Source organism: Mastigoproctus giganteus, chromosome 13 (assembly GCF_048544385.1).
Source record: "Mastigoproctus giganteus isolate SK-2022 chromosome 13, ASM4854438v1, whole genome shotgun sequence".
Taxonomy (NCBI): domain Eukaryota; kingdom Metazoa; phylum Arthropoda; class Arachnida; order Uropygi; family Thelyphonidae; genus Mastigoproctus; species Mastigoproctus giganteus.
In genome coordinates this window covers 31,340,768-31,368,034 of record NC_143587.1, presented here as the reverse complement: position 1 = coordinate 31,368,034, position 27,267 = coordinate 31,340,768, and the positions used below count along the sequence as shown (strand labels likewise).

Here is a 27,267-nt window from a genome sequence, read left to right as displayed (position 1 = left end):
TAATTTTATAGAAAAGTACTGTGTTCAAATACTTCTGAGTGTATAATGGATATTTATAAATTGAAATAATGAGTTTTTTTTTTTATCTTGATAAAAAATCTTATTAATATTTTCAAGTAAATTTGTATGTCTTGTAAAAATCATATGTCATTGAGAACAGTTTTATGTAATTTACTTTCAGAACTCTTCAGCAAGCCTTTGATGGACTTTTTCCAAGAGATAATCCACACAATACCAGATTTGCAATAAATTTTTTTACTTCAATAGGTTTAGGAGGCTTAACGTAAGTGCTGCTTTTGTATAAATTTTGTTATACCAGTTTAGTAAGTTTCAAAGAATTATGTATCCATTTATAACATTCAGATATAGTGACCCTTTTACAAAATACAATTTAAGATGAACAGGGTACAGTTTTTAAGTTACAAAAAATAATTTAACTTGTTTTTATGTAAATTGTTTTATGATTTAAGTCATAAATTTCCTAACTGGTTTCACGAGAGCTTGTTGAATATTTTTAATATAAAGAACTTCAACTGTGTGTGTGTGTGTGTGTGTGTGTGTGTGTGTGTGTGTGTGTGTGTGTGTGTGTGTGTGTGTGTGTGTGTGTGTGGGAGGGGGAGGGAGAGAGAGAGAGAGAGAGAGAGAGAGAGAGAGAGAGAGATGGAGATGATTTTATGATCTCTGTTATTGTTTTTATTTTTTAATGAAAGAGGAGCAAATAACAGAAAAAAGTTGGAAAGGAAGTTTTTGAGATATGCTAACATTTTAATACAAATCAAGAAACATCCAAGATTGAGAACTTTAGTGGTTTTCAAAGCATGTTTTGTTGGAACCCTGGATGTCTCCAAAGGGATCCCAAAGATTTTAAAAATGTCATGTTTTTTATTTTGTTATTTTTTAATTTGCACATATATTACTTTTTTAATTTATTTTTAATTATTACTGTTTTTAAAGATGTTAGGGTTATAAAGAAGAATTTGATATGCAAAAGGATTTTATGGAAGATTTAAATTTGCTAAACAGTTCTGTAGCCACAGAACTGTTCAGCAAAATTAAATTTTACAAAAGCAGCCCATGTAATTATAATATTAATAATAATAAAGTGTGTAATAAAAATAATAACATCATTGTCACTGCTTACATCAAAATATTTATGACCTTGTCATAGTAGTTTACCAGATTGGTCTGCTGTCTCCTTAACATAGACTCCATGATCTTACCCACCACAGAAGGCAAACTCACCAGGCTGTAGTTCCCCATCGTCTCTTTAAATTCTCCATTATGGATTGAGGAAATATTAGCATTTTTCCAATCCAAAAGGATCAGTCCAGAGTTTAATAATTGTATCTGTATGTTCTGTGGTCATTTTGCAGTTTTCTGGATGAAAAACCCAGGTTTCCGTGAGTAAAAACCCAATGCTACCCTCACCATCATTGACCAACTAATTGTATCCACAGCAGATGAATCAGCATAATACTATTCAAATGTATCATGTTGATTTAATGAGCCAGTTATAAACTATCTTAATAGATCTATTTGTATTTTTGTTAGCAGTAATGATCCTTTTATACCTTTGAAAATTTTTGAATTTCTTTTCAAGGGATGAATTAAGGGAGCATTTGAAAGCAATGCCAAAAACAACTGCACCTCCAGTTCCCCAGATTACAGCAACATCTGATAAAAGCAATACTGATAATAATAGCAATGATAGTTCATCAGAAGACACGTCATCATCTTCATCATCATCAGATAGCTCTAGCTTTGATAGTTCATCTGATTCTTCCGGTTCAGATTATGAAGAGTCTGACAGTGAAAAAGGCAAGTAGTGACTCTTACAATTATTACTATTACCAAAGTATTATAATAATGATTATTAATATTTATATTCTAACCATCCTGGTGTGATTAATATATATTTTTTAACAGCCAAATTATGTGTATGCACATTTTAAAGTATAGTGAACAGTATTCAAATTTTCCATAATTTGTAAAAAGGTATTAGTTTTGAATTACATATAATTGTATTCTAATATAATTCTAATATTCTAATATATTAGAATATATTAATATATTAGAATTCTAATATAATTGAATGAACAGCCCATTTCTATGAATATTTTTATTATTCATTTTTTTTTATATATATATATATAATATTTATTTCTATAATATATATATATATATATTATATATTATGGCAAGACAAGAGCGAAAATAACCAAAATTAAACATAACGATAAACCAACAGGGAGGGAAGAGAGGGGTAACAAGAGTAAAAATATTGCAGCAGAAACTCTCTAAGATAATTTAGAACATCTAAATGTAAGGATAATAAAATAATAATTGATTACATTTCGAAAGCCAATTAAATAGAAATTTAACAGCGTCCCCTCTGACGGGCACCAGGTCCAAATTTATGTGAAATATTACTAATAGTAAATAAAACAAAATTACTAATAGTAAATAAAACAAAAATAAACCAAAAATAGACTTACCATTACGCCCCATCTCAACAGAGGACCACAAGGCCAATAATGGTCAGGGAATCACTGCATTTCGATCACTAGACAAATCGCCGCAAAGGTGAGTCGATCGAAAGATCAGTCCGCCACCCAATCCACAGATCGAACCCCCAATGCAGAGGACTTGAATAGCGGTGGTCCTGATACAGCGAAAATTAAAAAATAGAACAGATACAAGCACTCCAATGCAAAGCCACACTACTGACAAAAGTAATCTTTACCAGATCATATAGACGAATAATGAACTATGGATGGCAGCACAGACGCAGCATTACCAATTCGCCCACTACTGTCATGTGATATAATTATACATATATTTGAATAACATTTAAAATAGTTGGAAACTGAATCTTTCATTCATCTGTATGATCTGGTTAAGATTACTTTTGTCAGTAGTGTGGCTTTGCATTGGAGTGTTTGTATCTGTTCTATTTTTTAATTTTCGCTGCATCAAGACCACCACTATTCAAGTCCTCCGCATTAGCGGTTCGATCTGTGGATTGGGTGGCGGACTGATCTTTCGATCGACTCGCCTTTGCGGCGATTTGTCCAGCGATCGAAATGCAGCGATTCCCTGACCATTATTGGCCTTGTGGTCCTCTGTTGAGATGGGGTGTAATAGTCAGTCTATTCTTGGTTTATTTGTTTTATTTTATTGTAATGGTTTACAACTTTGTTAGTGATATTTCACATAAATTTGGACCTGGTGCTCATCAGAGGGGTCACCGTTAAATTTCTATTTAATTATCTTTCAAAATTTAATCAATTATTATTTTATTATCCTTACATTTAGATGTTCTAAATTATCTTAGAGAGTTTCTGCTGCAATATTTTTACTCTTGTTACCCCTCTCTTCCCTCCTGTTGGTTTATCGTTAAGTTTAATTTTGATTATTTTCACTCTTGGCTTGCCATACTGCTGGCATTATTATTATTATTTTTATTTTTAATTCCTATTCTAATTTATTTCTATGGTTATATTTCATGCATCATGTAGAGCATGGGTGGGCAACAGCCGGCCCGTGACGATGTTGAACCCGGCCCCCTCGGTAAATGCATAAATATAGAAAATCCATACCTGACTACGCTCGCCGTAAACGTTTGGCTTAATTCGGTTCAATCGGGAATCGTGGCCAGTACAACAGTAACCAAGTGATTCTACGCAGCGTCAAAGAGTTATTTCCTAATTATTATTGTAGCATCGATCGAACGAAGTTCCTTTGGGTTTGACTTCTTATTGAAAAAAATAATATTGGTGCGAGATATTTTATGTTTTATGCCTTTTCTAATTATTACAATTTTTAATTTAATATAATTTATAGCCCATAAAATGAGCCAATTAAAAAAAAAAGAAAAATTGATGCCGAATGCCGCATTTTCAATGATAATTGGACATTCAGATATTTTTTTTAAAAATACATTAATAATTTGGTAATTCAAGTAATATAACATTTTTTAGGTTCTGATTTTTTTTTATTAAATCGTTCAATCTATTCCGGCCCGCATCATGATGCGAAAATTTCATTCGGCCCGCTGACGAAAAAAGTTGCCCACCCGTGATGTAGAGGAATATGCTTTTTGCTGCCTCTGATGGTTGCTGTACCTTTTTATTTTATTTTTATTATGAAAGATTCAGTTTCCAACTATTTTAAACGTTATTCAAATATATGTATAATTATATACAGGGTGTCTCAAAAATATTGGTGCAAACGTTTATTGGAGGTAGGTAACATCTAAAGGAATGTGAATCGCATAGGAATCCATAACCGGAAGCGTCACGGGAGAGTAGTAGCAGAGGCACAAGAAGCAGAAATGACACAAGACAGCAATTGGTGACAAACATTTATTTGACATAATATTAACAATGGAGTACGAGATGGATGCATTTCATGATGTTACAACAGATACTCGAAGGTTCCACCATGAGACACGATGCATGCGTGACACCAACGCAGCATGGATTAGCGGACACGGTCGAACACACCTGGGGTTTCTTTGACAGCAGCAGCGCAGACGAGTCTCGCCACGAGATCCATTTCCATCGCCACAGGCGATTCATACATGATAAATTTGAGGGTCCCCCACAGAAAGAAATCAAGGCTCGATAAATCAGGTGAGCGTGGGGGCCAGGCAACGGGTCCACCACGGCCAATCCATCGATGCCCAAAACACCTGTTTGAATGGTCACGAACACGCCTTCCATAATGGGCAGGCACCCCGTCATGTTGAAACCAAATGTTGCACCTCACATTTGCTGGAACATCGTCAAGTAATCCTGGTAGAACTTGTTCAAGAAAGTTCCTATATTTAGCGGAGTTCATGCGGGATGGTAACAGGTATGGGCCGACTAAGCAGTCACGGACCATACCTGTCCACACATTTATTGCGAAGTGATGTTGTGCCGCATGGGGGCGCACACCGTGTGGGTTGTCATGAGCCCACACATGAGCATTGTGCTGATTGAATAAGCCTTCCTGAGTGAAATAAGCCTCATCCGTGAACAAAACATAGGCTGGAAAATTCAAGTCTTGAACACTTTCTTGGAGAAACCACTGCGCAAAAGCCACATGTGAAAAGGGTGTAAGGAATCGTGGTGCCAGACACACTGTACACTGCAACGAGACACTCCTAAGGCAGAGGCAACGGTACGTGTGCTGGTAGTAGGATTATTCTGGATGGCATTCAACACACTTTCTTCCATGGCGGTAGTTCCCGTCGAACGTGGTCTGCCCGCACTACTCCTGTTACCTCTAAATGACCCATAATCGCACAAATTTTGATGCATATGCACAAACAAATGGTGGTCCGGTACATGTCTGTCTGGGAAGCGTTCTCCATAAATTCGTTGAGCGGCTCGTCCATTGCCCTCTGCTAATCCATACACTAGGTGCATGTCTGCCAGCTCACAGTTCGTATATCGATGCATGCTATTCATGCGGTGACTACTGCTTGAATGAGTAAACCAGAAATTTTCCCTCTCGCGAACTGATGAACAGCGCCGTGTACCGACTTATGGTGACGTTTCTGGTTATGGGTTCCTATGCGATTCACATTCCTTTATATGTTATCTACCTCTCCTAAACGTTTGTACCAATATTTTTGAGACACCCTGTATATATACATATATATACATATATATATAAGTTTGATAAAGTTTGCATAAATGGAGGTGAAAAGTGTACAAAGTGCCAAGGACTAGAAGAGTAAGGATAGTAGAAAAAAGAAGTAATGTAGATTTGAAAAAGGTGAAAGAATATTAATATCCTAAAAGTTATGATGAATTAAGAAAATTATGGGCTGAATTGCAAAGCCAATTTGGAGATGAAGGAACTATAGAGTAAAATTATTAATACCAAATAATTTAACCAAAATAAAGTAAAATAAAATAAAGATGGTAAAGCTGTCATCAGATATGGGTGGGCAAATTTAGTTATAGGTCAAATACAGAGAAGGTAAAAAAGCAGTCTTGATATCAGCAGAAGTAAATATTGATATACGATTAGGTATTTCATCAGGGGACTAACCATATATCAGGAACTGTGTTACTATACTTGTCCGTAACAATAGAAGAAAAGTTAAATAAAGCCAAAAAGAAAAAAATTAGTGCATTCTTTTACAGTATGGACAAGGTAGTCCCAACGCAGTGTCAATGAAATGAAAATTATTAAGGTAAAAATAAGGATAAGGCTAAAAAATATATAATTAAGTGTTTTCAGAGTGGGAAAAAGGTTTTGAAATATATGTAGATTTTTGAGTAAATTTGGAAAAATAGTTTAGTGTTGGAATTTTGTGGAGATTAGAAGAATTAAAATAAATAGTAAAAAGCACATGGTATATGGAGAGGTATTAAATTGACGATGGGAAGGGATAAAGGTGTAGTTAAAGACGAAAATAACGATAGAATGAGGAACAATTGGAACATTCTTTTCACCCTCGTATTGCACTAATAGCTCTATGAATGGGAAGAAAGGTAGAATTAGAAAGTATAAAGGTAAAAAGTAAAGAAAAGGTTGTTAAAACATACTGAGCTAGCTGGGGTTGTAAAACCCAACCTTTTAGTAACGGCTCTGGCTTTGCAAGAGTTAGTATAAATAGGAGATGAATACCGAATGCTTGTACTGCAAGGAAAAAGCAGGCAAAAAAAAATATATGTCAAAACAGGCCTAGAAATGGAATCGAAAGTATAAGAAAGGGAACGATACCTGGAGTTTTCAAGTAGTACGTAGCAGAATGAAGACAGCAGGGAAAATAAAGTGCACATATTTAGTAGAGTAGATGAATGTATCTTTTTTAAAAATAAAAAAGTGTTGAACATGGCTACAGGGTAAAGCAATTTATAGCAGAATAATGGACTTGATAGAGAGCTGTGAAGAAGTGGAAATAGATATGGAAATAGTGACCTCTATAGTCGTATTTTGAACAAATAAGAGCATATAAGTTAACTAAGTTCAATTCAAAAAGTTGTAGCTATTTGTGCAGCAAGATTTGTTGAATTTGAAGGGAGGAATTTGTCACCTTTTTTTTTTTTTTTTTTTTTTAGGAATTGGCCTAATATGAGCAAACTTTCATATGGAAGAGAAAAACATGAGGAAAATAAGAGAGTGTAGAAAGGCAATACAAAATGGGATTTACTGGAAAGTGTCAATATGAGCAGAACTGAGACTTTCCAGTATCGGCAAAAATAGGGATACGATTGCACAAACAGAATTGTGGTGTATTCCAGTATTAGTTTAGAAATTAGGAGATAGAGCCATCAATCATTACAAGATACAATCTTGGGTGGAAGGCCTATATTCCAAATTCAATCAAATGCTTTTGAAATGTCAAGAGTAACTTTGCAAGACATTGATGGAATCCATATTGGAGATTGATAGTCAGGTTGAAGGTTTTAAGATAGTGTAAGAATTGACTGTTGATAGATTTCTCCATTACATTGTCGATCAATTCAGCCCTGGAAAGATTGTGCAAGGCTCAAGGGGTAGAATTTTTTTCAGCATGGAGTGTACTTGTTAACAGGAGAGATTGCTTCTACAGGGATGGGATACACTTAAATAGAAAGGGTGCAAGAATATTTGCTGATGCTATCGAGGCAGTGTTAGGTGGGTCGGAAAACTGCTAGCTTGGGGGGAGACAAAGACGAATAGATTAACAGTAGCCACTGGCAGAGGTGAAAGAGATTCTTGCACCGCTTCTATTGGAATGAGCAGAAGCCTGAAAAACAAGGTGCAGGATATTTCAGAGACTGCTGGGAGTCATTGCGGTACAAGTAAACACTTGGGTTGTGTTAGGGTAGCTAAGAATAGAAATAGGTGCATGTATACTTGCGTGTACACCAATGCTAGGAGTTTAGTAAATAAATTTGATGAATTTGAGGTATTGCTCAAAACATCAAAGGCAGATATTGTTGGGATATCAGAGACGTGGTGTCACACAGATATAAGGAATGCAGAACTGGAATTTGGGGAGTACAACGTCTACAGAAAGGATAAACTGGATAGGAAGGGAGGAGGGGTTATGCTATTAGTTAAGAAATACATAAAATCCAAGGAAGTGAGGCCAGTGGACATCGCTGGACAGTGCAGTGTCGAGTCAGTTTGGTGTGACATAAGCATTGGGAGATCAAAATTGAGAGTAGGAGTGTGCTATAGGCCTAATGATTCTGATGAGTATAATAAGAAACTGTACAGGGAAATAGAGTGGGCCAGTAAATCAGAGAGTCTTATAATGGGAGATTTTAATTTCCCAGATATTGACTGGAATTTGGGGGCTGGTCACTCACACACTAGCAAGGCTTTTGTGGATTTATTGGATGATTGTTTTCAACATCAGCATGTTCGGGAGGCAACTAGAGGGAGGAATACTCTTGATTTGATTATCAGTAGTGATTCTTCATGCATTAGGAATCTGCAGATAAACAAACCACTAGGTGGCAGTGATCACAGTGTGCTGAAGTGGGATTTACTCAAAGCGGTAACTACCATTAGGAGTAAAGGGAAGGGTTATTGCTTTCGTAAAGGCGACTACGATGGACTGAGACAGTATTTAAATTCTATACAGTGGGACCAACTGATGATGTTACCAACAGTAAATGCAAAATGGGAAGCATTCAAAGAACTTATCTTGGAAGCTACTAGGCTTTACATACCAACTAAGAAATATTGTTCAAGGTTTAGGCCTAAATGGATGTCAGATGAACTGATGAGGCATATGGCAGAGAAGAAACATGCATGGGATACATACAAATTAACACATGACACAGAAGCCTATGATAGATACAAGTTGATCTGTAACCAAGTTACAAAGGAGGTTAGGCAGGTGAAGGCAGATTACGAGAAATCTTTGACAGGGGATGCAAAGAAAAACAGCAAAGAGTTCTTTACTTATGTAAACTCTAGAAGGAAGGGGATGAATCAGATTAGTCCACTTGATATCGATGGGTCAACTGTTGATGATCCTGCTCAGGTAGCTAACAAACTAAATGAATATTTTGCATCGACATTCACACATGAGGAGTTATTTAGCAAGGGGAAAGCCAGAGGTGGATTCAACTCTAGCAGTAAGCTAGAGAATCTTGTAATAACTGAGAGTAAAGTGGAGGAGAAATCGTTGAAGATAAACACAAGAAAGGCACCCGGGGTGGATGGGATCTATCCAGTTATATTAAAGGAGGCAGCAGAGGAAGTAAGCAAACCCTTAGCCATAATTATGAGAGCTTCCTTGGACTCAGGGGAGATACCCACAGACTGGAGATGTGCAAATGTGACCCCAATTCACAAAGGAGGATCAAAGGCTGACACAAGTAATTATAGACCTGTGAGTTTAACTTCTGTTCCAGGAAAATTAATGGAGGCACTGGTTAAAGAAGCACTGCAGGATCATTTAGACAAGACTTCAGTTATAGCTTGGACACAGCATGGTTTTGTTAAGGGGAAGTCTTGCCTGACCAATTTGATTGGATACTATGATGCAGTCACAAAGGAACTGGATGCAGGGAATAACTTTGATATTATATACTTGGATCTTAGAAAGGCTTTTGATACTGTTGCACATGGAAGACTTCTGCACAAATTGGAGCAGTGTGACATTGGAGGCAAATTGCTGCTGTGGATAAAGGGGTGGCTGAGGGGGAGAAGACAGAGTGGTAATCAATGGACACTGCTCGTCGAGGACTAGTGTTATTAGTGGAGTCCCTCAGGGCTCACTGTTGGGTCCATTATTGTTTTCTGTATTCATAAATGATATTGATGATGGTATATCAAGCTTAATGTCGCAGTTTGCAGACGATACAAAGGTAGGCAGGGTTGTCAAGGACACTACTGACACTATGCTGCTGCAACAGGATCTGGAAAGGTTGAGCAGATGGGCTGAGAGGTGGCAAATGAAGTTTAACATTGACAAATGTAAAGTACTACACATGGAAAACAGCAACCCCAGAGCAACGTATCAACTCTGTGGTCCTACACTGACAGTGGTAGAGAATGAAAGGGACCTGGGGGGTGGTTGTGCAGGCAGATATGAAGTTCTCTGAGCAGTGCAGACGGGCTGCAAGAGTAGCTCATGGTGTATTGTCAATGATATATAGGAATTTTTCTAGCAGGGATAAGGAGGTGATTATTCCCTTGTATAAGGCAATGGTCAGGCCACATCTAGAGTACTGTATACAGGTCTGGAGGCCTCATTTCAAGAAGGATGTAGAGCTGCTGGAACGAGTACAGAGAAGGGCAACAAGATTAGTGAATGGAACAAAGGGGTGCTCTTACGAAGAAAGGCTTAAGTTTTGCAAATTACAATGTCTGGAGACTAGGCACCAGCGAGGTGATCTGATAGAGGTGTATAAAGCCTTGAATGGTTTGAGCATGCTCAATGCTGATGGGATTCTTCCTCTCACTCAGAATAATCATCTGAGAGGGCATAAATTCAAATTGAGGAAAGACAGATGTAGGATAGACGTGCAGAAATTTGCCTTTAGCCAGCGGGTGGTTGGTTGGTGGAACAGACTTCCATCCCTTGTCGTGGAAGTTGATAGCCTAAATAAGTTTAAGGCTCAGCTGGACAGGTATTTCGAACGAACAGAGGGGTGAAGTGGAAGTGGTTATTTTTTATTTATTTATCTTACTTTAATTTTTTTGGCTGATGCTGCATAAGCTTGCTTTCTTGCATCAAATGCCTCTACTAATGCTATTGCTAAGAGAGGGATTTTTCACCCCTTTTTTTTTTTTTTTTTAATTCACTGGATAATTGCAAATTTCGAAACAGAATGAAAATTGCTAATGGAATAAGAAAGTGTAAAAACATGACATATAGAGAAATACAATCAGGACATGGATACATCTGGATATGAAGGTTGTTCTGGATTCTTCTATTGCTTTTTATCAGTAAATCAAGGAAAGGATTTAGTGGGATGAATTCAGTATGATAGGAGATCATAAATGCATGAATTAGAGGAAAAGTAAAATGCTGATAAGCTTCATCTCTAGATAAAGATGCAGCAGAACTATTGGATTTAAGGAGTCGTTTTGGATGAACACAAGTTGCAAAAGTGAACTACAGGATGGAAACTTGGTTAGAAGGCCTTTATTCCAAACTCAATCAACTACTTCTGAAATGTGTAGTGTGAGTTCCCAAACTTTTCCATGGAATTCCTGAAAATCAGAGGCTTTGGCAAGATACCAGAAGGCTTAACTATAATTATATCTGGAAACAGGTTTCTTAATCTTTGATTTTTCAGAATCGAGTTTGGATGTATTAATAACTTGATTACAACTGTTACAAGCTTTAGTATAGGCAGAAAATTAAGATGGAAGTTTTGACACAAGCTAATTGTGATATGTTCAGAATATTCTTGGCCTGAACACGCCTGGAACCTTTGCATGTAAGACCATGCAAATCTGTAGAAAACCATAGTCTAGATAAACGTAAGAATTTAGGTTTGAATGAGGAATAAAGGATATCATCCTAGCTTCGTTGACTGTCGGAATAAACTCCCACCTACTCCTTTGGGGGTGTAAATTTTTTTAAATTTAAGGGGGGATTGAACAAAAATACTTGAAAGAAATGGATATATTTCTTTGGATCCAAATTAAGATTTGGAGTGGGTGAGTGAGTGAGCGAGCATTCGTTCATTCGTTATGCCTAGCAGCAAACACTAGTAATGATTTTTATGTTGAAATAAATAAATAGAAATTTATTAATTGTAGACTAAATATAAATTAAATATCCTGTTTCTTGGAATTATGAACTTACAGTGGTCTACTGTAAGTTTAGGATTACAGTAGACCACTGCTTAATCAAAAAGCTGGATAATCTAAATTATAATTTTTTGCTTAAAGAAACAATAAATAAATTGCAACAGAAAGAGAGATAAGTCATCACTAGTGTTTGCTAAGCATAACTATGAGCTTAGCAAACAAATACACCAAACAGAGTGAGTAATACTTTTGATCTGGTTATCAGCAGTGATCATTCTTGTATTAAGAATTTGCACATAAAGGAACCACTAAGTGGCAGTGATCGCTGATGTGGGATTTACTTAAAGATATAATTACCACCAGGGGTAAAGGAAAGGGTTTTTGCTTCCGTAAAGGTGAGTACAGTGGTCTCAGAAAGTTTTTAAATTCTGTACAGTGGGATAAACTGACAATGTTACCAACAGTAAATTCTAAGTGGGAAGCATTCGAGGAATTAATCGTGGATGCTACTAAAAGTTTCATACCTATTAAGAAATATTGCTCAAGGTTTAGGACTAAATGGTTATCTAATGAACTAATGAGACTCATAACAGGGAAGAAAAATGCATGGGATGCATATAAATTATCAAGCGACTCAGAAGCCTATGGCAGATATAAGCTAGTAGTAGTAGTAGTAGTAGTAATAGTAGTAGTGGCATGTGATGCAAGAAGGCATGTCTATGAGCTTATGCAGCATCAGCCAAAAGAAAAAAAAAAATCACACCATTCCCTCCAAATGCCTGTCCAGTTCCTCCTTAAATTTATTCAACCTATCAACTTCCACAATGACAGATGGAAGTTTGTTCCAGCAATTAAGCACCCGCTGGCTAAAGGCAAATTTCCGCACATCTATTCTACATCTGTCTTTTCTTAATTTGAATTTATGTTCCCTCAGGTTCGTAATCTGAACAAGTGGAAGGATCCCATCAGAATTCAGCATGCTCAACCCATTCAAGGCCTTATATACCTCAATCAGATCACCGCGCAGTTGCCTAGTCTCCAGCCACTGCAATTTGCAGAACTTAAGCCTCTCTTGGTAAGAGGATCCCTTCATTCCCCTCACCAATCTTGTTGCCCTTCTCTGTACACGCTCAAGTATATCTACATCCTTCCTAAAATGAGGCCTCCAGACCTGTACGCAGTACTCACGGCGTGGCCTGACCATTGCCTTATACAGAGGGATATTCACCTCCTTTTCCCTGCTAGCAAAATTCCTATATATCATTGACAAAACCCCATGACCTGCCCTGGCAGCCTGTCTGCATTGCTCGGAAAACTTCATATCTGCCTGCACAATTACTCCCAGGTCTTTTTCATTTTCTACCACCTTAAGTGTAGTACCACACAGTTGGTACGTTTCTCTGGGGTTACTTCTACCCATATGCAGTACTTTGCATTTGTCAAGGTTAAACTTCAGTTGCCACTTCTTAGCCCATCTGCCCAAATTATCTAGATCGTGTTGCAGTAGCACACTGCCATTACTAACCCTGCCAACCTTTGTATCATCTACAAACTTCGACATTAAGCCTGATATACCTTCATCAATATCATTGATAAATATACAAAACAACAGTGGACCCAACACTGAACCCTGTGGGACTCCACTAATAACATTAGTCCACGAAGAGCAGCACCCATTGATTACCACCCTCTGTCTTCTCCCACTTAACCATCCTTTTATCCATTGTAGCAACTCACCCTTAATACCATTCTGCTCCAATTTGTACAATAGTCTTTCATGCGCAACAGTGTCAAAAGCTTTCCTGAAATCCAAATATATTGATATCAGAATTATTTTTTGCATCCAGTTCCTTTGTAACCACATCATAATATCCTATCAAATTTGTCAGACAAGACTTTCCCTTAACAAACCCATGCTGTGTCTGAATTATTGCTGCAGTCTTGTCTAGATGATCCTGCAATGCATCTTTAACCAGTGACTCCATTATTTTACCCGGAACAGAAGTTAAACTAACTGGTCTGTAATTACTCGTGTCACCCTTCGATCCCCCTTTGTGAATTGGGAATACATTTGCACATCTCCAGTCCGTGGGAACATCCCCCAAGTCCAAGGATGCTCTCATAATTATGGGCAAGGGTTTGCTTAGTTGCTTTGCCGCCTCCTTTAATATAACGGGATAGATCCCATCCACCCCAGGTGCTTTTCTTATGTTTAACTTCAACAATTTCTCCTCCACTTTGCTCTCAGTTATTACAAAATCATTAAGTATCCTGCTACAATTTGATAACCTTTTGCCATTTCCAAACCTTAATAACTCCTCGTGTGTGAATGTAGATGAAAAATACTCATTCAGTTTGTTTGCTATCTGGGCAGGATTATCAACAGTCGATCCATTGATATCAAGTGGACCAATCAGATTCATCTCCTTCCTTTTAGAGTTTATATAAGTAAAGAAATCCTTGCTGTTTTTCTTAGCATCTTTTGCCAAGGATTTCTCGTAATCTGCCTTCGCCTGCCTAACCTCCTTTGTGACCTGATTACAGACTAGCTGATATCTGCCATAGGCTTCTGAGTCGCTTGATAATTTATATGCATCCCATGCATTTTTCTTCTCTGTTACAAGTCTCAATTGTTCATTAGATAACCATTTAGGCCTAAACCTCGAACAGTATTTCTTAATAGGTATGAAACTTTTAGTAGCTTCCACGATTAATTCCTTGAATGCTTCCCACTTAGAATTTACTGTTGGTAACATCGTCAGTTTATCCCACTGTACAGAATTTAAAAACTTTCTGAGACCACTGTACTCACCTTTACGGAAGCAAAAACCCTTTCCTTTACCCCTGATGGTAATTATATCTTTAAGTAAATCCCACATCAGTACACTGTGATCACTGCCACCTAGTGGTTCCTTTATCTGAAAATTCTTAATACACGAGTGATCACTGCTGATAACCAGATCAAGAGTATTACTCTCTCTGGTTGCCTCTTTAACATGCTGCTGCAGAAAACAATCATCCAATAAATCCACAAAAGTCTGACTAGTGTGTGAGTGACTAACCCACAAATTCCAGTCAATATCTGGGAAGTTAAAATCCCCCATTATAAGACATTCTGATTTACTGGCCCACTCTATTTCTCTGTATAATTGTTCATTGTACTCATTTGAGTCATTAGGCCTATAACACACTCCTACTCTTATTTTTGCTTTCACAGTGCTTATGTCACACCAAACTGTCTCAACAGTGCATTGTTCATCTATATCAACTGGGTGCACTTCTTTTGATTTTATGTTTTTCTTAATTAACAGCATAACACATCCTCCCTTTCTATCCTGTCTATCCTTTCTGTACAAATTGTACTCCCCAAATTCCAGTTCTGCATTCCTTATATCTGTGTGACACCACGTCTCTGCTATCCCAACAGTATCCGCCTTTGATGTCTTGACCAACACTTCAAATTCATCAAATTTATTTACTATACTTCTAGCATTGGTATATATGCAAGCATACATGCTCCTATTCCTATTCCTAGTTACCCTAACACATCCCATATACCCACCTATTTCAGGATGACTGCCATCCGTCCCTGAAACCCCCAATACCCCTCGCTCCAGGTCGCTACTTATTCTAATGGAAGTTGTGCAAGAATCACCTTCACCTCTCCCTACGGCTACTGTTAAACTATTAGTCCTTGTATTCCCCCAAGCTATCAGTTTTCCGACCCACCAACACTGCCTCGATAGCATCAGCAAATATTCTTGCACCCTTTCTATTTAAGTGTATCCCATCCCTGTAGAAGCAGTCTCTCCTGTTAACAAGTACAGACCGGGCTGAAAAAAATTCTATCCCTTGAGCCTTGCACAATCTTTCCAGGGCCGAATTGATCGACAAGGCTCTCATCATATACTCCCTCCTATCGTTTCTGGGCAGAATTGCAGACACTTTCAAATTCAGCCCTAATTCTCGGCTTTTGTTCAACAGTGACCTGTACTTGTTAAGTAATTCTGCCGGTCTCCTACTCTTAATATCATTAGTGCCAACGTGTACAACTGTATCACCTTTTGTGCCCTTAAAAGATGATATCTGCTCTACAACGTCATCAACCTTTTACCCTGGAAGACATACCCTGGTCCTGTTCCACCTATCCTTTTTAAAAAGCATGTTTCCCGTTACCCTGACAATAGAGTCACCAACAACTACTAATTCCTGTGGGACCAGTGCATTCTGCCTTGGGGGTTGCCGCTGTGTTGCGTGATGACAAGTGCAAGCTCTGGCGTTGATGTGGGCAGCTGACAGCTTGATGGGCCCCTCAATTTAGATCTTTCTAGAGCATCCACCCTGTCTCCTTCAAACGTTCATATAGGCCCATAACAACGCTGAGTTGTCGCCTGATTTCCTTACACTTCTTACATCGTGCACACACACACAGACATCCCCCATGGCAATATCATGTGCCGTTCCAGAGAGTTCGGCAAACATTTCAGGTCACAAAGGAGGTTAGGCAGGCGAAGGCAGATTACGAGAAATCCTTGGCAAAAGATGCTAAGAAAAACAGCAAGGATTTCTTTACTTATGTAAACTCTAAAAGGAAGGGGATGAATCTGATTGGTCCACTTGACATTGTTGGTTCGACTGTTGATGATCCTGCTCAGATAGCAAACAAACTGAATGAGTATTTTGCATCTACATTCACACATGAGGAGTTATTAAGGTTTGAAAATTCCACAAGGTTATCAAATTGTTACAGGGCGCTTAATGATTTTGTAATAACTGAGAACAAATTGGAGGAGAAATTGTTGAAGTTAAACATAAGAAAAGCACCTGGGGTGGATGGGATCTATCCAGTTATATTAAAGGAGGCAGCAAAGCAACTAAGCAAACCCTTGCCCATAATTATGAGAGCATCCTTGGACTCAGGGGAGGTTCCCATGGACTGGAGATGTGCAAATGTATCACTAATTCGTGTCACCCTTCGATCTCCCTTTGTGAATACAAAGGGGGGATCGAAGGGTGACACGAGTAATTACAGACCAGTTAGTTTAACTTCTGTTCCGGGTAAAATAATGGAGTCACTGGTTAAAGATGCATTGCAGGATCATCTAGACAAGACTGCAGCAATAATTCAGACACAGCGTTGGTTTGTTAAGGGAAAGTCTTGTCTGACAAATTTGATAGGATATTATGATGTGGTTACAAAGGAACTGGATGCAAAAAATAATTTTGATATCATATATTTGGATTTCAGGAAAGCTTTTGACACTGTTGCGCATGAAAGACTATTGTACAAATTGGAGCAGAATGGTATTAAGGGTGTGTTGCTACAATGGATAAAAGGATGGTTAAGTGGGAGAAGACAGAGGGTGGTAATCATTGGGTGCTGCTCTTCGTGGACTAATGTTATTAGTGGAGTCCCACAGGGTTCAGTGTTGGGTCCACTGTTGTTTTTTATATTTATCAATGATATTGATGAAGGTATATCAGGCTTAATGTCGAAGTTTGTAGATGATACAAAGGTTGGCAGGGTTAGTAATGGCAGTGTGCTACTGCAACAGGATCTAGATAATTTGGGCAGATGGGCTAAGAAGTGACAACTGAAGTTTAACCTTGACAAATGCAAAGTACTGCATATGGGTAGAAATAACCCCGAGAAACATACCAACTGTGTGGTACTACACTTAAGGTGGTAGAAAATGAAAAAGACCTGATAGTAATTGTGCAGGCAGATGTGAAGTTTTCTGAGCAATGCAGACAGGCTGCCCATGCATTTTTCTTCTCTGTCATATGTCTCATTAGTTCATCTGACATCCATTTAGGCCTAAACCATGAACAATATTTCTTAGTTGGTATGTAAAGCCTAGTAGCTTCCAAGATAAGTTCTTTGAATGCATCCCATTTTGAATTTGCTGTTGATAACATCTTCAGTTGGTCCCACTGTATAGAATTTAAATACTGTCTCAGACCATCGTAGTCGCCTTTACGAAAGCAATAACCCTTCCCTTTACCCCTGATGGTAGTTACCTCTTTGAGTAAATCCCACTCAGCACACTGTGATCACTGCCACCTAGTGGTTCCTTTATCTGCAGATTCTTAATGCATGAAGAATCACTACTGATAATCAGATCAAGAGTATTACTCCCTCTAGTTGGATCCCTAAGGAGGAGGCTGATGCAGGGGTAAGGAGGAGGTGATTATTCCCTTGGCAATTGTCAGGCCACACCTTGAGTACTGCTTACAGGTCTGGAGGCCTCATTTTAGGAAGGATATAGATCTGCTGAAACGAGTACAGAGAAGGGCAATGAGATTGGTGAATGAAGCAAAGGGCTGCTGTTACCAAGAAAGGCGTAAGTTCTGCAAATTGTAGTGTCTGGAGACTAGGCATTTTGAGGTGATCTCATTGAGGTGTATAAGGGCTTGAATGGTTTGAGAAAGCTCAATGCTAATGGTATTCTTCCTCTTGCTGAGATTACGAACCTGAGGGAACATAAATTCAAATTGAGGAAAGACAGTTGTAGAATAGATGTGTGGAAATTTGCCTTTAGCCAGTGGGTTGTTGATTGCTGGAACAAACTTCCATCTCTCGTAGTGGAGGTCGACAACTTAAGTTCAAGGCAGAGCTAGACAAACATTTAGAATGAATGGATGGGTGAAATGGGAAGGGTTTTTTTTTTTTTTTTTTTTGACCGATGCTATATAATCTTGCTTCTTTCTTGCATCATATGCTAATGCCACATCATGCTTTCCACATCTTACTTCATGAACACTCAAGCTTGTTGTTACTAGGCTTATTTCCTTTAAAACTTTTGTGTCGTACACAATTAATGGCCCATTTTTGACTCTGTTTTGATTTCTGAAGTCATCCTCAAGTGATGCCATTGAATCACTCTTTATACTTGTATGTTTGCATTTGTATTTCCACAAAAACTTTCAACACCCATCTGCAATTAAATATGTAGAAAAGATATATTTTTAAATATCACATGTATGAAAATAAATCTATTTCTTTCTCAGTTGATTTCATATATATAATCAAGAATTGTTGTGCAGATATGTAAATGCTTTGAAAAATTTGAAAAAATTTTGTACATCTTTCTTAGAATTACGTGAAAGAAAAAAGAAGGAAGGAAACAAGAGGAAAGAAAATATAAGAAATAAGAAGAAACAAAAGAGAGAAAAGAAAAGAAGTAAATCGTAATTCATAGTGTGAGAACTGAGAAAACACTAGTTTCCTGTGCAGCCAAGTGCACATATGTGAATATATTTGTAATTATAATTATAAAGGGGAAAAAAATACAAACTATATATAATGTGCTTTTAACATTTTATATTGTTTGCTATATTTATACTTTTTTTGTGGATAAAGTTGTAAGACTTTCCTTTTATACAGCACTTCAACTTTGCTGTAAATTTACAAAATTTTGCTTTAAGCTTGTAAGATAAAATATCTTTGTAATGAAATTTTTTGTCCTTATATCATGCTACGACAGTTCACAACATTGTATAAATCTCATTTTTTATGTATTTCTCAATCTCTTATTTAAAAGGTAAAAATAGCCTTTATTGTAATGTTTAAAACATCCATTGTGAATAGTGGATCATTTGTAAATTATTGTATTATATTTATATATAGTTTTCAGTCTGTTAGGAAGAATTTTTAATAAAAAATCAATGATATTGTAATGTTGGAAATAAAATGCGTTGTGGAAACTATACTCGTTATATCTGTTTATTCGTAGCAAAGTGTAGTTTGTTTAATTTAAAATAATAACAATACATTATAAGTAAATAAATAAATAAATACAGGTGATCCTCAGACTTATGATAATTACTTTCTAAGAAAAGTGCTGCAAATCAAACCATTCTTCTCATAGAAACAAATAATATAATAGAGGAGTACAATATTTCTTTTTACCTCCATGGGTAGTTGTGACTATAAACTTGAGGATATTCAAATGTCAGCTGGATACTTAACTGCATGTGGAGGGAGACATAGGTTTATTTTCTTTTTTTTATTATTAATCATTATTTATTTTATTATTATTATTTTAGCCAGTGCAGCAAAAGCTGCACATTTTCCACACCTGTTCTTCCAAGCTGCAAAGGCTGTGGCAAAGCATTCTTTGGAGGTATATTTGGCCCTCTGGTGAATGGCAGAAAAAACAACTGCTTGTCGGCTAGGAAATCTGTCATAAAGAACATCCTTCATCATTGAAACAACCAAAAGTCACTAGGTACAAGGGCAGGCATGTATGGAGGATGTGGGATAATCTCAATGTTTTTAAAAAAAATTTGCACATTTCCAGAACAATGGGATGAAGCATTGTCCTAATGAAAACATATGATTGTCTGTGTGGACTTGTTTTTTGAAGTGTTGGGAGGAACTTTTTTTTCAGAACTTCATATTAGTCCCCTTGGGTACACAATGTGTAAGAATTATTCCATCAGTATCCAAGAAAACAGCAACCATTTTCTCTGCACTTTTCCTGGCACAATATAACCTTCACCATTTTTGTGCCATTAAAACCAAAAATCAACATCATTTCTCTGCACTTGGAGCAACACAGAACTTTATGGGTAGTTGTGAATCAGTGTGCTTTCATTGGACAGACTGGCATTTCATTTCTGGATTGAAGAATGGAGCTCATATCTCATCCATCGTGACAGTCAAAGAAGAGAAAGATCCACTCACTGCATATCGAGTGAGCATTGTGTGTGTGTCTTCTTGATGAACAAAGGATGCCATTTCAAGTATTATCAACCTAGTGTACTGTTTAGGGCAGTGCAATCAATGACATATTGCATTGTGCTCCCATCTGAAAACATCCAGAACTACACTGCTCAACAAAATTGAAAACACAGAAAATGTGTAATTCGTGCAGCTTGTGTTGAAGCGGGACAAAATTTGGTATGGTGATGTATCATAGAATAACAATGAAATGGAGAGACAGTGAGAAACTTCGGACAGATATAAGGGATATAGAGGTATAAGAATTACCAAAAAGGTCACAGAAGTCAATACAAGATGCTTGAAAATATTCATATGACACCAGTACAGCATATGATCCCCTCCAATGGCTAAACAGGCCTGACTGGTGAACCATGCTTGATATAAGTGTCTGTAAGATTCTGTAGCAATGTGATGCCCAAGGGTGTCCCACACATGTTCAATCCGATTTAAGTCTGGTAATTGCACTATGGCTATGGCAGTCGGATACCTCCACTTTTGAAATATTCCTCCACCACTGGAGCTCTGCAGCAGCACCATTCACGAAAAGAAAATCTGGGCCAAATGCACCCCTAAAAAGTCACACACGGTTCGAAGATTGTTCTTGGTACCTCTGCTCAGTTACAGCACCTCTCAAAAACATGAGCAGTGCAGCTGTTGATCATTGTTCCACCACACAAGAACACCGCCTCCACTATAAGTGCCCCTTTCTCTGACGGGGAATGCTACTGCATTCCTCTTCTCCAGATGGAATAATGTCTAGAATCTAATCTAAACGGGACTCATCAGAGGACAGAACTGTACCCCATTTGTTAGGGTTCCAAGTCATGTTCATAGCACCAGTTTCAACAAGCTCTGGTGGTTTGGTGGGGTTAATGGGATAGAAACCAGCTTCCTTAAATTGAGCCTTCTTAACATAATCCGCTTGGAAATGTTTTCACCTGTGACTGGAGCAACCTCAAGAAAGAGTTGACGGGACATCGAAGAGTTCCATCTTGCTGTTAGAACCAGACAGCAGCTGTTCTTGTTGATGTAGCTGTTGGGTGACAGCCAGCCCCTTGTAATGGTTCCTGTGTCCTGAAACTACTTCCATAGTGCTGAGATGACACTGCGTGATACAATAAGCCAACGTGCCACCTCTGTCTGTGACTACCCAGATTCATCATCCAATGGCCTGCCATCTCAAAGAATCATCTAAGCGATGACTTGCCATCCTGAGTACTTGGAGATGTGGCTGTCCCACTGAGCAAGCCAAAAAGCTTGAATGATGTGAAGTGGTTGCAGCCCGTGTTTTTATAGACGAATAATTTGTATAATGTGCAGTCCTATAATGTGGCAGATCGATTGGATACTTGGAATTTGCATGCCAGGATGCCTATTATATCAAATATTTGCCTTTGGTGACACTGTTCACAATAAAATATGAAAAACATTTTATTCTGTTAATTTTGACAAGCAGTGTAATTGGCAGTTAGACTAATAGCAGTCCCGCAAGTATAATTCTATTATTTTGTGAGAAATAAATTTGGAGACCTTATAACTCGAATGCATCTCATAATCTTGGTGCTGTGTTCCACATTGGAATCTGTTTCCTCAAATTGACATGTTACCTAAACATGTAGAGGCTTCACTCATCCACTTTGTCATGGCAGACTCATGAACTGATGTAATCATCTGACATCTACTTCTCTAGGACACTGATATGAAAAGTTCATTGACAAGTTCCTAGGAATGAAAGGAAAACAGTTCCTTAACATTGTCTGCTTGAATTTCTAACTACAGTTGACCACCCATCTCCAGCACAGCAGTGATTTTGGCTATTTGATCTTCAAGTCCCAGGAAACCAGAAACAATTTCTAGGCACAGTTTTCTACAGGAACCATTGAGGTTGGATTCTTTGCCAAGATCCTCCAGTATGCTTCACTTTGTGTTTAATCCTTTTTCAAAATATTTTCAGGATTCTATCCTAGTCTGTCGGGTGACCTTGATAGCCTAGAAAAGATTTTCTAGGTAATATATCGCAAATGAAGCAGTCCATGGACGAGCAGTGATGTTGTGTTCGGTGCAAAAGCACAACCTAATGGTAGGTTGTTCTGCTAACAACTTCATATAGCTAGCTAAAAGGAGTCTTTGAACCACTCCTTCAAAAGAGTCCCTGTTATCCAGGCTCCTGAATTGGACTTCCAGCATTTGCACTGAAACCTTTTGTCTATGTATCTCTCTCTGTGCCGTCTTTAAAAGATTCAAAGCATTAGTAGCTTGAATGCTGGTAAGGTTTAAAGTCATGCTGTTTTGCTTGGCCTTTCCAAAAATCATTTTAGCCACAAGTCATGCATTCTTATAATTATTGATTAAAATGCATTGCACTTTTAATTTCAGAACTTTGTTACCCCCTACCCCCCCTTTTAAGACCTGTTTGCACATTTCCGTTAGCAAGATCTGTTGCCTTCTGATTTCAGACTTTGGTATAATAATAAAAATCAATTCATAGCAGTGAGTTGATTTTATTCTTACCAGTATGCTACCAATTTTTCAATATAGCCTTACAATAATGTTGCAGTGGCATTGTGAATTTTTCAATGAGTATAGAAATAAAAGAAAACTTTAGGGTTCATTAATAACAATAAACAGTGCTAATAAAAAATATTCTTTCAAAAGTTGTGTCAAGCTGAATGTTTATTGAAACAGCTGAAATAAATTCTTAATGTGGAAATGAACTCACTCACAAAAATTATTTCCATATGGATTTTGCATGTATTGCTCCAGAATTAGTCCGTGAAACACAAACAGTGGTTATACACCGGTGTGCGAAACTTAAGAACCAACACTATTTCTAAAGGTTACAACCACAAAATCTTTACTGATGAGAGTAAATTCAGTCTCAGCAGGAATTGGACGTCAGCTGGCAAAATGTTAGCACACGGTACCACCCTGCAAACATCACTGAAAGGGATCGATATGGAGGTCGAGGTGTTCTCGTCTGGGGAGGCGTTATCTTGGATGGATGCACATAACTCCAGATACTGGAAGGCGATACTGTAACTGGTGCACGCTACTGTGCTGAGGTAATCCTTCCCCGTGTGCGTCTGTTCCGAGGTGCCATTCGCCCCGAGTTCGCGTTTATGGATGATAACGCCATCGCACTGCAGCTGTGATATGCTTTTGGAAAGTGAGGACATTGTTCATATGGATTGGTCTGCCCGTTTAAACGCCGATCTAAATCCCATCGAACATATATGGGACGCTCTGGAGAGACGACTAGCGGCACGTCCACATCCACCAGAAAGTTCACCAGCTGAAGATGGCGATGTCAGAGGAATGGACGATGTTACCGCAATAACTTATCAACAACATTGTTCTAAGTATATGGAAAGGCGGTGCAAAGCTTGCATTGACATTAGGGGTGGCCATATCTCCTACTGAAGACCACCTCTTCCCTTTGTTCCATCTTTGGCAGTGATACATCTGTATCATGGCAGCCAGTGCTCTGTTGCCATTTTTGAATAAAGTCCCTCTATACCGTTTTGTTTCTGTTGTGTCGGCTTTGTTTCCTTCATAATTTCTATACCTGACGAGATTCCTTTGGTATGCTTTACCCATATCCAGGCCGCTCCCATGTGAAGCTACAGGTGAAAACCTGACTGGTCCTTAAATTTTGTACACCAGTGTAGTTGCCATCCTTCCACCCACACTTTGTTCAAAAATTCCTGTATCCTGTCAAGGTGAGAGAAATTTTTGTAGATTTTTTTTCATACCATAGTCACTTGTTGTTTTATTACCCAGAAATCGATTTTTTGTCTAGCAAATAGGCAAACTGATCATGACATGCAATCACAGGTTATACCGATTTTTTTTTTTTTTTATGAAAACCCCAAACACGAAAGGTATCAAAACCTATAGTACTTAGTACCGTGCATGAGTTGAAGGAGAAGTATGAGGGGGGGGGGTAATGCCGGAAACTTTGCTCTAGAGACTAAACATGGGTTTCACCACTTCAAGCCTCCAATAAGCAAAGCGGTGGTATTTCACCGGTTGATGAAAGCCATCATGACATTTGCTGCCTTACCACTTAACATCCTTATATAGTGCTCTCTCTATACAAGGATGGGATATGTGCATCTCTAAACAGGTTTGGTGATAATGATTCGTTCTGCTCAAGAATTCATCTAGTTTTTTGGATTTTCTTGCCAAATACAGCGCTGCGAAATTTTCGGGTAGCTGTGGGTGTCCTGAATATTTATGACAATTTGAGTGGGGTTGTGTAAGAAGTAAGAATTTGGGCAGCTTTATTCAGCTTGAAACAACTTAAAAAAGAAATGCATGACATATAAAAAAAATAATCTGCAAAAGATAATCAGTGTTCAATTCAACAAGATTTATACAAATTATATTTGTGTGTGTGGTAACAGTAAAATTCAGATAGTTCAGCAGTATGCCAATGACGTTGAATTTTGTGTGCTACTGAAGCCTTCATCTGAATGCACGTAGTGTGAATCCAATGCAAAGCATATGAGAAATCTTAGACTGAAGAGGCAAAGTAATGGAAGTTTTTTAACCAAAAAATCTTTTTCCTCTTTGAATTCATACCAGAAGTTAAACTAGCTAGACGTTTCTTATACAAGAAATGAAGTAGCATCCGGAGAATTATGCTGTATGTCGTATACATGGTGATTGTTTATTCATACAATTTTATTCATCTGAAGAACATAAAATATTGTTTAGAAATAAAAATTAACACTGAATGACATTAAGCAGTGTTGGATATTCAATCCACAGTATGTGCAATGTGTCAAGATTTATCAATAATGTGCAGTTTGTGTGTGAAGTTGCAAAGAACACACTCCAATGTTTCCTCTGACATAGAAAATTTTCATCTTCAATCACTTTCTTCAGCACAGGAATGGTTCTTATATTCTTTTTAAACTCTCTTTGCGATAATCCCAGGTATAAATGTCACATTGGTTTAAATCAGGTGACATTGGAAGCCCACCAATCTTTTGCCATACATCTCAAAGTAGTGGTTAAAAACCACTCTGTTGTCAAAAATTTCATCCAGGATAACTATTATTTAGTGTTGCCTAATCACCACAGCTTTCTGTACAGAGTCCGTATATTTTGGTACAGAAAATTCGAAGCTTGCAAAACTGCAAAGAGAAGAAATAGTACACTGGTGTCCAAAACTAAAGGACTAGCACTAAAGGTAACAACCACAAAATCTTTATTTAAGGTCGTCTTTACTGATGAGAGTAGATTCAGTCTCAACAGCGATTTTGGACGTCAGCTAAACTGGCGAGACGTTGGCACACGGTATCACCCCGCAAACATCACTGAAAGGATCAATATGGCGATCGAGGTGTTCTCGTCTGGGAAGGCGTTATCTTGGATGGATGTACACAACTCCAAATACTGGAAGGCGGTACTGTAATTTTCGTGTACTGTAACCGGTGCATGCTACTGTACTGAGGTAATCCTTCCCCATGTGCGTCTGTTCCGAGGTGCCATTGGCATACTTGACTGTTACCTCTACACAGATCTGAGACATCCCCTGCTATTGGGGACTAACGTAACTAACGCTGGAGAATTCCCACAACTGATAGCTGGGGCAGAATCGCTCAAACGTCTTTCAGCTTTTGCAGGAAAATTATTCAGGCGAAGGGCGGCCCTCCAGCAGGAAGCACAGAGAGACAGTAGGTAAATGGGAAAATGAAAAGAAGGAATGAAGTGGAAGGGACTCAACAGAACAAGAAAATAGGAAGTAACGCAGAACGGAAACACAATTATACTGAACTGAATAAGAAGCAAAAGTAAGGACTCAAGAACAAGACACCCCACAGCTTAGGAGCAGCGGAGCACACATAACTGTGATGTAGCTTCCTTGAAATTAGTGACTAACACTGAACATGCCCTAAAGAACTGGGTCGATGTCATAGGCCACATAGTGTCTTCAGTATGTGCGTTTTTTTTTTTTTTTTTTTTATTAGTGAGGACCCTACCTTCATAGGACAGGACCGAGATCTACGAGAAGCTGAGCAATCGAGAATTTCACTTGGTTATAGCCCTACAGGACTGGGTCGAAGCCACTGGCAATAATCATGTTTCCCGTTAACTACCCTGCCACACTGGCTTGTCCGTCCTTCTACTCGCAAAACACACAATGAACTCATCTCCACACACTCTAGGACAGGATTGAGCCCTGCAAGAATGTGTGTCTTGAATGCGGTGCTTCCCCTCAAGATGAAATTAAACCCTGTAGGACGAGCAAAGATAACTGTGAACTGTATAGCTATGATAATTATAAGATATTCTTAACTACCTTAGAACTGTTAAGTTGCTGTTGCGGTAGCGCTGTGGTTAAGGACACTGGTTGTGTCTTCGGCCGTAGTGTTGTTGCGACAGTGGCTGTTTTGCCAAGTATTTATATTGTCAACTGTAAAATTGTAGTAATTACTAACTTAGAAGTGTTCACTTTTGTTCAGGTTTGCTGTGGCTCCGGGGGTGCCGCGGTTGTGGTGCACTGGTTTGTGTCTGTCGCCGCGGCTCCGTCGTGGCTGCCGCAGGTGCATGGAATTGATTGTTACGCCGTGCCCTCTTCTGGCAGGATGGGCCCCTACAAGGGCCAATATTTGGTATAGATCATTGGACAACCTAAACATTGAACATGCTAAACTCACTAGAAACACCCACTACTTTACTGCTCCCCTTAACTAAATCTAAATTCATCCACACGCTATGTTTTAATCTCCTGACGAAATTTAACTTATTTTAAATTATTACCATATTGTATGTAAAACACACTAGAAACATTCACTCCATTAATTGATCCCCACTCAACT

General features: G+C 38.2%; 1 protein-coding gene across 1 annotated transcript in view; it reads left to right on the top strand.

Moving 5' to 3' along the window:
* The window catches only part of ncm (pre-mRNA-splicing factor nucampholin), a 178,289-nt gene extending 159,302 nt beyond the window's left edge, over positions 1-18,987 (top strand). Inside the window, exons 16-18 of the mRNA XM_090387908.1 lie at positions 182-283; positions 1,601-1,818; positions 18,807-18,987. Coding sequence (XP_090244034.1) covers positions 182-283; positions 1,601-1,818; positions 18,807-18,904 — 418 coding nt within the window. The 3' untranslated portion in view covers positions 18,905-18,987. The remainder of the gene's footprint in view (positions 1-181; positions 284-1,600; positions 1,819-18,806) is intronic.
* Positions 18,988-27,267: the final 8,280 nt, after the last annotated feature.